This window comes from Manis javanica, chromosome 1 (genome assembly GCF_040802235.1).
Source record: "Manis javanica isolate MJ-LG chromosome 1, MJ_LKY, whole genome shotgun sequence".
NCBI classification, from domain to species: domain Eukaryota; kingdom Metazoa; phylum Chordata; class Mammalia; order Pholidota; family Manidae; genus Manis; species Manis javanica.
This window is the reverse complement of record NC_133156.1, coordinates 205,532,080-205,545,701: the sequence shown is the minus strand read 5'-3', so window position 1 is coordinate 205,545,701 and position 13,622 is coordinate 205,532,080. Positions and strand designations below refer to the sequence as shown.

Below are 13,622 nucleotides of genomic sequence, written 5' to 3'. Positions count from 1 at the left end.
CTTGGCTTGGTGTTGACCCTTCCCACAGCCACCAGCTAGCAGCTGGGAACGGGTAGGCTCCCTCCTTAGTCTTCTGCCACTGTTCTCTCATAGACATTTCTTAATACAGCATTTTTGAAACATGAACAGTGGGCAGAACCTGACCTCATGGGTATGTTCTCCAGAGGGCTCAGGTGCCCAAGAATTCAGCAACAGCTCAGTTTCCTGTGATAGGGATCACAGACTATCACTAGTACCGGCGGGGTCTCCAGCCCCACCCTAGGCTGGTGCCCTACTTGGCAGATTTTCCCCGCTGGGAATGCCCTTTGAGCTTTTAGCATGTCTGCCTGGATGGTTTTTGCTCTGTAGTTTCCTCCTGGCAGGTAGTAACTTTCCTGAGTGCCAGAAGCATGCAGTGAAATTCCAGCTTGACTCCAGTATCTAGTTTTGAATGGATGGAAGAGGAAGGAATGAATGTGTGAATGAATGAATGCAGACGGGCAGGAGGAAAAGTGGACTTCGGCTAAAGTTCAGGCATTGTTCTCCAGAGGTCCTCTGTTCACGTGTGCTTTGCATCAGAACACAGGGTGCTGGGTTTGGGGTTTGGGCCCCCCTTCTCCCTGGGGCACTGGCCCTCAGTGACCACCCCATTGTCTGGCCATCACTGAGTTTGACCTCGGTTTACACTAGTGCTCCTTCCCCTACCCATAGTGTCCAATTTCTTCATGTTTTTTTCCTACAAAGCACAAACTAGCTTAAGTTTTGTGTTAATAAACAGGGCATAAGCTCTGCCATGAACACAAATCATTCAGAAAGTAAAGAAGAGAAAGTAGAAAATGGTTTATATTAAATCTGAGATACTAATCTTGAAATGCTACCAGTGCTCTTCTGATAAGAGTCCAGACGGAATAAGACATGCAGGCAATTCCAAGCCTCTGCTCTCAGACGTTTTGGATTCACGTTGTGTGACTCTCTGGGAAGATATAGATAGCCTAGAATAATCTCTTTCAGGGAATTAATTGCTGTTTCCTTTTTCCTGTTTTCAACAGAAATTTTCTTTATTGTGTGAGTACAATATGTAGAACATATTCTTTGGCATCACATAAATATTTACTTAATATTTAAAACTCACTGTCATTGAGCATTTATTTCACTTGAAAATATTATAACCTGTTTTTCTCATGGAGAATAGAAAACAAAAAACACCAATTCTTCATTTTCAGCACTTTTGTTTTTTTGTTGTGTTTTCCTTCCATTGATGTTGCATTTTTTGCCAATAAGTCCATAAAGTCAAACCAGAGAATTTTGAGAGGGAAAATAAAGTAACCTTCCTCAGAGACTAAGTGAGAAAGATTCCATCTAGCTTCCGCCAGGAACAGTCTGCCCATCATAACCACTGTTGTCTCAAATTCTTGCTTTGTTGGTGAAGCTCTGTCTATTTAGGACCAAGTCAGAGTATCTGAGAACAGTAATTGAGTGGCTGTGTTCTATCCTTTATGGCAAGAATCTGTGCCCAGAACAGTGCCTAGCATCCAGTGTCCACATAATAAACATTTTGGATGAATGGTTTATTTTATACCCCTCAGAAATTTTCAGTGTGTATTTCTGCTTATGTCATTTTAGTGTACTTACCCTTTCCTCTTTCTCATTTTCTACAACTACAGACAGTATACTTTTGTTGGTTTTCTTCTTCTATTTATTGTTTCTTGGTGGACTTACTATATCCTCTTTTTTAAACCACTACATTAAATTCCATTATGTGGGTGTACCATGAATTAATCAGTCCCCTTTAGCTTTCTTTTCTAAGTCTAGGTAAGAGCAGGGGTGGATGTGTGGAGAGGTGGGTGGGCAGCCAGCCAGAAGGAGACCTCTGTACCGACACACACAGTTGGCACAAGTGGGTCCCAGGCTCTTCTGCCATCCTTGGGGGTTATGGATGGATAGCCCAGTCGGGAATTCCTGAGCTGACATTTACTGTTTGTCACCTGTGTGACCTTCAGCAAATTAGTTATTGGACCCCTTGGAGCGCTGAATTCTTTGCAAGTTGAGAATAATACCACCTCATGGTATTAGAGGATGTTTATAAGTTGCTTATTTATCTCATGTCTATGTAATAATACCTCATGTATTTATAATAGCACCTCATATGCATATGTATTCAGTCTGGTTGCTGGTCATTTCTGTAAAAAGTTGAGGAAAAGAGGCCCTCAGGGATGACTGTAACCCCATTACGATGCTCCCCTGAGAAAACTGGGTTGGAGTCATCACCATTTTAACTGAAAATACACTTTCCAGGAACAAAATGACTAGTAAATTTGAGGCATTTGTAAATCAAATCCATCTGAAGTGCATTAGGGGGCTGGCTTTCTGTTTAAGTATATTCCATGTTCCTATTAGTTTTTCCTACCTTTGTTAAATTGCTATAGATGTAATATAATTCATCAGACTATTCTGATGTTAGACAATCAAGTTACTTCTCAGCCAATACAGAGAAATAATGGGGAACATCTATAAGTTATAAGTATAAAGCTCTTGGTTTCTATTCAATTATTGGCTTAGAGTTAATTCCTGAGGAATTTCCAAGCAAAGGATGGGAATCTATCTCTTTGTGGTGTTTGCTATGTGTTGCAATACTACTTTCTGAAAATGGTATGTTCCATTGCCTCTAGAAGGGCATGAATCAGTCAGTTTCAGAGCAGCCTTCCCAGTGGTGGGTAATACCTTTTAAAAATCCATTGGTTTCTTTATTAGCTGTTAGATGGTAGGTCAGTGGTGTGTCAAGACGGTTCTACTTTGCATTTTAAAAATTCCTAAAAGAGTGAATATTGAATACTCTATTTCTCCTATACATATTGTATTCATGTCATTCAACAGTTGTCTGTAGGGGTCTTGCTGGATATATTTGGATTTGTTGATAGATAGACCTCTGTGGTATTCTTGCCATTTAATAGGAAAGTAATTGGAAGGAAATAAATCCAGATTGTGAAATATCCCATAAGACATCATCCTAGACTCTTCATTAATGTATCATAAAAAGTAAAAAAGTCAAGAAAACTGTTCCAGATTAAGGAGACTAGAGAGAGAGATATGGGGGCAGCCGAATGCAGTGCTTGAGCTCTCATTAGTTCATGGGTTAAAAATGTTTAAACAACTGTAAAGGGCATTTGGGGGAAATTGGAGAAATTGGAATATGAACTATATATCAGTGTTATATCAGTGTTCAATTTCTTGACTCTGATATTGTGGTTATGTAGGAGAATGTCTTTGTTCTTGGGAGATAAAGGCTACAATATTTAAAGTGAAGTGTCAGAATATTTGCAACTTTCAAATGGTTCAACAAAAACTCTTAAGTGTTTATATCATGTATATTATTAAAATGTTAATATAATTGCATTAATTATATATTATAATTGTAATATACTATATTTTCATGAAAAATATGTTAACATACTAAGTTATGTGTGTATATAATATAAATTATATTTAATATATATTAGTATATTATACACACATAGATACATTTATAATACACAGTGTATTACCCCTGCCCCATGGGAGCTGCAGTTTAGAGATGCTTCACAGCGGTGGGAAATACTGAAGGGATCAGTTTCTAGTGGCTCCGGGCCCCAGCACGGAGGTTCTCTCTGGGGCTGAGGAGGCCTGAGTTCCCCTCCTCACATGACCTAGGCTATTCCTTCTTTGTGTGGGGGTGACAGGCACAAAGATGCTCTGGTGGAACCCTTGGCTCCTTTGTCCCAAGGAATGTAGAATGCGGGTGTTTTCACCAGCCAAGAGCCCTACCCGCTTCCGCCTATTGCTTGTCCTTTGCACGTGGTGGCATGGGAGGAGCTCATTGGAGCATGGCACTGACCTATGGTGTTCTTTTCCTATAGCCTCTGTTGGCTAATCTTTTGACACAGAATCTGAGTTAAAAGGTGGTGCAGATGTCCTTGGGGCAGGAGTCACAGTATCCTTTGGGAAAGTTCAGTCAGACTCAGACTTAGCGACAGTTACCTTTGGCTTCTGTCTAACCTGCCCCCAAGGCCCTCTCCTCACCTCACCTGCCTCAACTTCAGGCAATCTCTCCAGGTATCAGTGCACCCCACCAAGAGATCTTTCAAAGTAAATCTAATTAAATTAACTGGTTGTTTAATTAACCTATTAAATCAATGTACACTCAGTTTAGAATATTCAGTCTGGTTGCTGGTCATCTCTGTAAAAAGTTGAGGAAAAGAGGCCCTCAGGGATGACTGTAACCCCATTACAATGCTCCCCTGAGAAAACTGGGTTAGAGTCATCACCATTTTAACTGAAAATACACTTTCCAGGAACAAAATGACTAGTAAATTTGAGGCTTTTGTAAATCAAATCCATCTTAAGTGCATTAGGGGGCTGGCTTTCTGTTTAAGTATATTCCATGGCTAATCCTTCTGGGAGGGAAATTGGAAGGATACCTTTTACAAAGATAATCCCCATCCTTTGGCCCCAGCTGCCCAGGGCTGGGGTTTCTGATTTAGATTTTTGTAAATCAGGTTTGTATCAAATAAGGGCTACTGAATAGATTTGTTTCTTAAACTACCACATTTCTTCCTGCTTTTATTAGAATGGTAGAGTATTCTAAATGTAGTGAAAAGTATGGAACGCAATGAAAAACACCTACAGTTACACAATTGAGTGATTACGATTGCCATATTTCTGTGTGTGTGTGTGTGTACTTGCACACTATTAAACAACTCTCATCTTCCTTTAAGATTTTGTCATGGACGTCAGATGTAAGGGATAATTTGGAGTGTATTTTTAAGCTGTGCCACTGCAGGTGACTTTCCAGGGCCTGCACTGCTCCTAGGAGCCTGGCAGGAGAACCTGAGCCTGTCTACCCTGTCCTTAGGAGCCACAGGCAACTCAGCTCTTCCACCAAGGAGCCACTCAGATGAGATCTTTGGGGTCTTGCTGTGGAGAGGGTGGGCTGTCCCGCAGAGCAGTGTGTGGACGGTAGAATTTCAGTTCTTCCCTACTCTCTGGGTTAGAATGTGGGTTCTACCACTTAATAGCTGTGTTAACGGGAATGGGTTACTTAAACTCTCTATTCCTCAGTTTGCACACCTGTAGAATGGAGATACTGTTGGTACCCTGCAAGAAGGGATTCTGTGAGAACCTGCCACAGACGAAGCCCTCAATAGACGTTAGCCATTGTCATCATTATGTTAGTCCAATTGGGCTCCCATAATAAAACACTGTACCAATTTTAGTTGCTTAAACAGCAGAAATATATTTCTTATAGTTCTGTAGGCTGAGCATCTGAGATGAGGGTGCCAGCATGGTTGGGTGAGGGCCTCTCCCTGGGTTATAGTCGCCTTGTTGTTGTGTCCTCAGATGGTGGAGAGAGAGTGTGGTCTCTTCCTGTTCTTTATGGGCACTAACCCCATCATGGAAACTCTACCCTCCTGGCCGCATCTAAACCCAATTACCTCCCAAAGGCACTGCCTTCAGATACCATCACACTGGGGTTGGCACTTCAACATAGGAATTCGTTGGGTAGTGGGGTGGCGGGGGCTTGGATACATTTAGCTCGTAACAATCATCACAATCATTGTTGCTGCCATCTGCTTAGCCCCCTTGCAGGGCATTCTTGTTTGGAGCGACCTCTGAGGTGGAAGGAAGGAAGATATGAGAAAGGTCCTTTGTCTCCAGTAGGGTCTTAAAGTCCATGGCAGTGGGTCTTGAGCCTTCTAGAAACTGCTTTCACAGTGCTCTATTTCTGTCTCTTTTTGACCTATAGATAAAGGCTCCTTTTGACTTTTGTGAAAAGGCTCTTTCTTGTCCTGGTCTAGATAAGAGGGATAAGGAAGACAAGTCAGATTTATTAGGCTACTACTTTTCTGAGCCAGGCAGCTGGATGCAGAGGGAGGCACAGTGCCCTGTGGGGTCAGCACTGGTATGCCCTGTCACAGAGGGTGACTCCCTCAGTGCTCAGGGTGAGGAAACACTGGCTGTCAAAGGTGTCACACTGCTTGGAGCTTGCAGTAAGATTTGAACCTTGAGCCTTTTGACCCTACATCCTTGCAATGTGCAGCTGGTATGGGGAGGAATGGAGCCACCTCCCCGGGGCAGAACTGGGATTGGGATGGATTTTAAGGGCGCTGCTGGCACAGGACAGGAAAAGACCTGGTCTGGGCCTTCCCGCCTGTGTGGTGCTTGCTGACTGGAGACCCCAGTGTCCCTCTGCCAGCAGAGGCTGCCTCCGCACCCCTCTCATCTCCAAACACTTAGGATGGAGTAGCTCTCCCACAGGAGGTCAACTATCAAGGTGCGCTAACCCAGACTGTTTTCTTCTCTGCTCTTGTCCTTCCCCAGCCCCTAAAGACAATGAGGAGCGTGTGTTCAGGGAGCGCATGCGGCCCAGGAAGCGGCAGGGGGCCGTCAGGCGCAGGGTCCACCAGGTCAACGGCCACAAGTTCATGGCCACCTACCTTCGGCAGCCCACCTACTGCTCCCACTGCAGAGATTTCATCTGGTAAGGCCCTTTCTCCCAGGAATCTCTGGTTATTATGCCTTCTCTGAAGCGAGAAGTCAGAGGTGCGTGCGGGAGATTAGAGACTTTATTTAAAAAGGGCGTGTGTGTTTTATTTAATTGCAGAAGACTTTTCTGGAAGGCTGAGTACTTGGTGCTTGGGGGTATAAATGGAAAGAAGAAACTATAGATCCTGGTGACTTTATTCTTAGGATCATATATTAAAGAGTTAAGATTTTATAACCAATAATGGTGTTGTTTGTTGTTTTTTTTTAAGAATCCATTTTTTTAGAAAGACAAACTGAATTATTTACAAATGTTGTCTGGGACTTGTTTAAAAATAATCTGGAAGGATAGGAGAGTGTCTACGGGTAGAGACAAAATGAGACCAGCCATGTATTGATCATTGTTGGAACTGGGTAACAGGTACATGAGGTTCTGTTATACTAATTTCTTTGTTTTTGTATACATTTGAATTTTTCTTTAATAAAGTTAAAAAAATACTTGATTGCCAATATATGTAATACAAAGCAGTTCTTAACTGTTATAACACTGGGGGTGCTAGGATGCTCAGATTTCAAGAGTGAAAGAGCAGCATTGGCTGGAGTATTCAGGGAAGGCTTCCTGGAGGAAATGGCATTTCTTTCATGATGGCTAGGATTTCAAAATAGATAGGTAGATAGTAGGCCTTTTTGAAAGGTAGAGGAAGATAAGGAGCACTGGCCTTGGAGATTGGAGGGGCACTTTAAGGCAGAAATAACACCCACTCCCATCCACAGACACATCTCATTCCAAGGGCCAACTGTGCCCTCTGACCTCCATTTTCTGTATTTTGGTCATGAATTGCATGTTTGGGAGAGGAAGCTCTGAAAGCTAAGTCTTACAGATTTAGGTCTCCTCCATGGTAAATACCACTGAGTTCCAAGTTTCCTGAGGTGTACCTGAATGGTGTCGGGCTCCTCCAGTTCCTGGGCTCAGAATTGCAGGGGCTCCCTGACTGGGTGTTGGTGTACTGAGGACAGGGCCCAGGTCAGGTGGGTTGGATCGTCTTGTGTCTATGTTGACCCTAACCCTGCCGTGGAAGGACCTCTAGTGTTGGCCTTCACCCAAAGGGTAGATTGAACCCCTAGTGCTGGCCACAGATTGATGTCTAACCCTTGACTGCTTCTGGAATGTCCAGGGCGTGTGCCTGCCTGCCTCCTCCACGGTTATCCACAAGGAAGGGGACATTGGATTAATCGAGGGCTGCCAAGAGTCTTTGTAGCTTTCCAGAACACTACTGGCCCCACTGGAATGGCTGTTTGTTTAGGAAACCAAGCCCTGACACTGACAAATCTTGCACCATTCCAAGTGCTGGGGCTGCCCTCTGTTGCCTTCTGGAGGAGTCATTTTAAGGCACCCTGTGTTGGGAGTGAAGTCACGCTGCTAGGTGGACTCCAATGTGCTCAGTGTATTGTGCATGGTGGTCAGAATGGGGTGGCTTTGTTTTAAAAATTTTAACCTAAAATTCACTTTCTTAAAGGGTTGTATTCTTCTTTTCAGGGGTGTCATAGGAAAGCAGGGATACCAATGTCAAGGTAAGAGGTATTGCATGAACTAAATCTTCAGGAACCCATGGGCCAATCCAGAATCCAGATCACTAATACTCGTAGGCATGGGCTGGGATCGATCACAGTTAGAGGTTCCATATCATTTGCATGCTTAGGTTCCTATCAGAAGCAGAGAGCCCTTGTGGGCAGCCCCTGTCTGCAGGTGTCCTGGGGGTCTCAGCCTTTTTATATGGCTGGGGCATGCAGAACTTCCATCTTTCCTGGGGGACATAACACTTCACACAGAGGCCCTTTGAGGATCCTGGTGTGCACTGAGCACTTCTGTGTATCTGTCAGCTCCCTAACTCTCTTGCTCCCCAAAGAAGCTCTCTCGCCTGCTTGCTTTATTCACTATCATTGATGGTCCTGCTGACTCTTTTTTATCTCTACTGCAGAATCATTAGCTCTTAAACATTTAGAACTCACTTGAAGTTATTGAAGTTTGTTTTCAATTAATTGGAGAATTGGAGGTTGGAATGTGATGTGGTCATGTCAAGATTTCTCTGTGGCTAGAACTGGGGGACCATTCTATCTCCTCACCCAGCCCATGGGTAATATTGGTCTCACCCCTGGGGGCCCTGGGGTAGGTTCTCTTGAACATTGCTGAGTCCTTAGGATAGCATGTGTGCAAACAGTTACTTACCTCCTCAGCCACCTACTGCCCATATTGCCCCATGACACTAAAGACAGAGCCTTCGGCCACTTCTTGTGGAGATAGTAAGTGGAAATACTTTAGTTTGGCATGTAAGGCACAACCAGATCGAAAAGCTTAAGACCTTCTGTGCCACAAAACCTCCGCTGCCCTGCTGCAATCCTGCCTGTCGCTCCCACCAACCCTGTAGTCCTGAGCCGAGCACAAGGTGGCTGCACCTCCTTTCATAGACATCGCTTCATGGAACAGAAGTTGTTCTCTAACCTTGGCATATAGAAGCAAGAAAATTGATCAGTATTCCTGGAACTAGAGAAAACTGCTGATGTCCTTTGGGTATAAATGGTTCCTTCTCCAGAGCATTTAGGAAACCCTAATGGCTCTGATGGCAAAGTGCTTTGAAATAACTGCATAAAGGGCTTCAATGAGGGTGGTTGGTACATTGAAACTCAGTGAGCTCCCCTCCTGCCGCCACTGAGGCCTGATTAAATCTTGGCGTGGAACCTTTCTTCCCCCACTTGTTGCTCAGCCTTCCCATTTTTTGCTGTTTGCAGTTTGCACTTGCGTTGTCCACAAGCGATGCCATGAGCTCATAATTACGAAGTGTGCTGGATTAAAGAAACAGGAAACTCCTGACGAGGTAAATATTTATAACATTGACGTTCTTCACAGGCATTCCCACCCTCCACTGCCTCCTCTGCGTCCGTAAGAAAAACCTTATCTCTCTCCGACGCCATTGCTTTCTTCATTGTGTTGATCAAAAATGGAGGGAGTTGTCCATGACCTTCCGGCAGGAAGCACCATCTACCGAGTGAGCATGGCTCAAAGTCAGTTTTTTGTCAGTGGATATTATGCCAGGAGCTGAGTGATCCCAGAGCTAAAGCCAGCAAGGAAAATGTGAATTCTTTTATGTTATTATCTCATTGGAACAGTGAAGTGGCTAACTGACATGTCAGTGGCTCCACACAGCTCATAAACAGTGAGAGACACATACACACAAGCAGGCACCTTCTCTTAATGAGGTGATGGGGTAATGGGGTGGAATTGGAAAACCCAAGAAACAGGAGGAGGAAATAACCACAATAATAATAATAGCTGCCATGATTTAAGCACTTTAGCATATATTATTTAATCCCATAAAAACTTCAATGAGATTCATGTTGTTATCATCTTCATTTACAACATGGGGCACAGAAGCACAGAGAGGTCACATTAACTTACCCCAAATCTCACAGCTAGTATGTGAAAAAGCCCCGCTGAAGCCCAGGTGTCTGTTCCAGGGTCTAAGCCCTTGACTCCTGCACTATGTTGTCTCTTAATCTTACAAACTATTGTCAGATTGACTATTAAGGAACTTGCTAGGGGTAAGAAAGCAAGAAAATTAACAGTGAAGCTAGGTTTCTCCTAACTGAGTCGTTGGGGAATGGTGTGAATGTGAGTGTCAGTGTTACCAGTGTTCATGGTAGTTGATTTCTAAGGCATGTTTTTAATTCTCAGTGAAATAAATACTGTACAATCATATGCCATTAGAATTGGGGCTCAGAGAGAGAGGCCCTGGGAGGATTTCTAATGAAGTGGATTTATAATTTGGCTTCCAAAAGGAGTGACACACAGAGGCCTTCAACTTCTTAGAAATCAACCAAATGGCATCTTGGCATTCAAAGTATTTACCATATTTTATATCCTTTTGCTTTCATATCATCTCGGGAAAGCAGCAAACCACAAAGCTCAGACTGAACCTTCCATGATGCTGAAGGGCAGAGAGCCCGACCACCAGAGGGGTTTGCAGGGTTCTCCTGTCATGGTTCAAGTGGCGGGTCATCACCACCTGGGTCTCATGACTGCTGGCCTAGGATCATAGCCAGAGTATACTGTTACTGTCATTACTTTTACAGGAAAATGAAAGAAAGATGGCTTGTTTGCTGTCTATCTTTATTCCTGCCTGTGAACATTCCATTGAGTGTTTGTCGGCACTTCCCATGTCAGATATTGCACCAGGTCCCACGGAAACAGGAATACATGACTCCTCCCCTCTGTGATCTCTGCAGGTTTCTAAAGCTGTTTCATATTTCTTTGGAGGGAAAAGTTCCATATAAGTTCATGTCATGCAGGTTAGAGGCTTGAGATTTGAAATACCCATAACCCAGTTTAAACTGTGACCTAATTCTTTTGTCTTTCCTGGCATATTGAGCAGTGAGAAGAAGTTACCAGGGAGGTGTGTTCCCAAACTTGGCATGTGTCCCCAGGGTAAATTGCCACGGATTGGAGAAGGGGACTTCGGGTTTCTTAGCTCGGCAGAATGATTGCCCATCCTGTGTTGTCAAGGCCAGTCTGCTTTAGCACTGGTGTCCCCCTGAGCCATCTGGGAGATGGACGTGCCCTCTGCTGGGTACAGCACTGCTGGGGACCAGTGTTTGAATTCCTTTTTTGTGTAACCACCCGCAGTATGATGTACCTGCACATATACATCATACATACATAAACACCCCCAACACACAGCTCTAAATACCATGTTTCTGACGTCTTCCTATTAAAAGGTGCTTTGTCAACAGGCTCCTTGTAACCTTTGTGCCATGAGCACCTGGCCGATGGGCTTTTCCTGTCTTGCGTGTGTGTGTGTGTGTGTGTGTGTGTGTGTGTGTGTGTGTGTGTGTGTGTGTGTGTGTTAGTGCTTAGGATGTACAGCCCTCCCCATTCCTCTTGGGGTGGTGACCAAGGAATGCTCTCTGGGTCCCCCTCCCTTCCTCATTTCTTCTTTTTTTAAACTTCCAATTTTTCTTCCTCCCTGTGTACTCTGGGTTGGTCTAACTCACTCCTCTGTTTCTAAGCCTTCCTTGGTTAGAGTGGTGGGTGCCCCTGCGTGCATGTGGCCCTGGTGTCTGTCACACAGTCTGTCTGATTTCTGTGGCATCCTCTTGCATTGCTCACCCTTCTCCCACCATTCTCTGATAGCTTTGAGTCCTTAGTGGGTGCAGCTGAGGGTCACACACGTCTCCCTGCTGCACACAGCATCTCCTGGGTGCCTGGGACACTTTCCCACCCCTTCACCTTTGTCTGCCGTCCATATCCCTTAAAGCTCTTCCTGGAATACCACTACTGTATTCTCAGTTTAGGTCAGCCATGTCTTCAGCATTTGCAGAAATGGAGTGGGCACAATGATCTCCTATGTCCTTCAGGGTGAGCAGGTAGATAGAGAATTGACCTGACTGTATTCACATATAGACACATCTAAGCCATGAATATAAGAAGGGGTGCGCACAATTGTTTTCCTTAAGTCTGGGAATCTTGGACTGGGGTAGGAGCTTAATTGACGGCCCATGCAGGAGTCAGTAAAATTCCCTTCCAGTGGACGGATCAGCCGTTCCTTGTTGCTGGGTGATAGGGAACCTGTTATAAAGTTGAGTGACCTTGAGCAGAAGCCTGCACCCAGGTATGCCTCTGTGTTTGTGTCCCGTCCACATTCCGCTCTCACTCCCACTTCTCAGTCCTGCCCTGGAGCCTTTCACTCGCCAGTTAGCTGTGAGCCCAGGACAGCTTCTTCGCTGCATGCTTTCCAGTTCCTGCTTCCCGGAGTAGCACGGGTGACTTTCTCCCCAGGCCACAGGGCTCTCAGGGGATGGTGCCCTGCCCATTCAGAGAGGGGCCTGGCCAGTACAGCTGCTGCACCAGAGACACATGGACAGTAGCTCTGGAGGGAGCCCAGGAAGGTAGACCATACCGACGACCCATTGCTTCTGTGGAACATTTAATGCTTCTTGCTTCTTCCACCCCAGGAGTCTCATCCACCCCAGCAATCCTGTGACATTGGGTGGGATGGGTCCTGTCCTCATTTGCCAGAGAAGGAGTCAGAAGTGTCAGGTAGTCAGCAGACTGCCTGAGACCTCACAGGGGGTTTGGGGAAGACCTAGGCCTCCAGATCAGATACCTGGTTCTTCTTCTCCCTCCTTTCTCCACCCATCTTGCCACCTTCTTTTTACTCCTTTTAAATAATCAGTAAGTGGCAGCATAGTTGTTAAAAGGTCTGGGCTCTGAATTCCAACTCATGGGCATCAGATCCTGATTCTGCCTCTCATCAACTTACCAGGCATGTTTCCTGATCTCAGGGTGCTGTAACTTCTCCACCTGTAAACTCAGGCTCCCAGTGGCGTCTACCCTGCAGGGTGGTGGTGAGGTGTAGCTGTGGTAGCAATGCTGGCCCATGACCAGCACCGAACCTTAGCACCCTTAGTGATCACAGCTCTGTGTTAGAAGTCTTCACTGTGATTAATGTTGGTTCTAACTGATGACTTACAGTTTCCACAGCTGTGTTGGGTTTTCAGGGTGTTTGTAGAATCCTGCGTCCACTGCCGAACGACTGTCTTGGCAAGGCTTCCAGGCACAAAGTAGCATTGAAAGTGCACGGTGACATCTCATTCATGGTGAAGTGCCAGGTACAGATTGAGTGCCATGCACGGTTCAAGTTGGAGACCTAAAGTCCTGGAGGGACTTGGCAGGGAGCAGATCTGGGCTTGCAAAGTCAAACAGAGCCACAGAGAATGGGAAAGGGCATCGGGGCAAAGACCCAAGGACAGGAGGGGTCTCTCTCTACCTTGTTTCTCCGGGCAGCTTTCAGAGCCATGCTAAGGCCTGCCACCGACAGAGACCATGCCTTCCTGGAAAGAAGTTCTGTAGCAGACCCAAAATGAGCACTCCAGGCTGCAAAGGAGCTTGGTGGTGACCCTGTGTTTTGCCATCCCTGCAGGTGGGCTCCCAGCGGTTCAGCGTCAACATGCCCCACAAGTTTGGCATCCACAACTACAAGGTGCCCACCTTCTGCGACCACTGCGGGTCCTTGCTCTGGGGCCTCCTGCGGCAGGGCTTGCAGTGCAAAGGTAAGGCACCCTGTGCGCTGCCC

General features: G+C 45.3%; 1 protein-coding gene across 2 annotated transcripts in view; it reads left to right on the top strand.

Annotated features, from left to right (window-relative positions):
* The window catches only part of PRKCE (protein kinase C epsilon), a 511,493-nt gene that overhangs the window by 328,167 nt on the left and 169,704 nt on the right, over positions 1 to 13,622 (top strand). For both annotated transcript variants that reach the window (XM_073213595.1, XM_073213598.1), the window contains exons 3-6: positions 6,334 to 6,493; positions 8,033 to 8,067; positions 9,283 to 9,368; positions 13,470 to 13,599. In XM_073213595.1, coding sequence (XP_073069696.1) covers positions 6,334 to 6,493; positions 8,033 to 8,067; positions 9,283 to 9,368; positions 13,470 to 13,599 — 411 coding nt within the window. The remainder of the gene's footprint in view (positions 1 to 6,333; positions 6,494 to 8,032; positions 8,068 to 9,282; positions 9,369 to 13,469; positions 13,600 to 13,622) is intronic.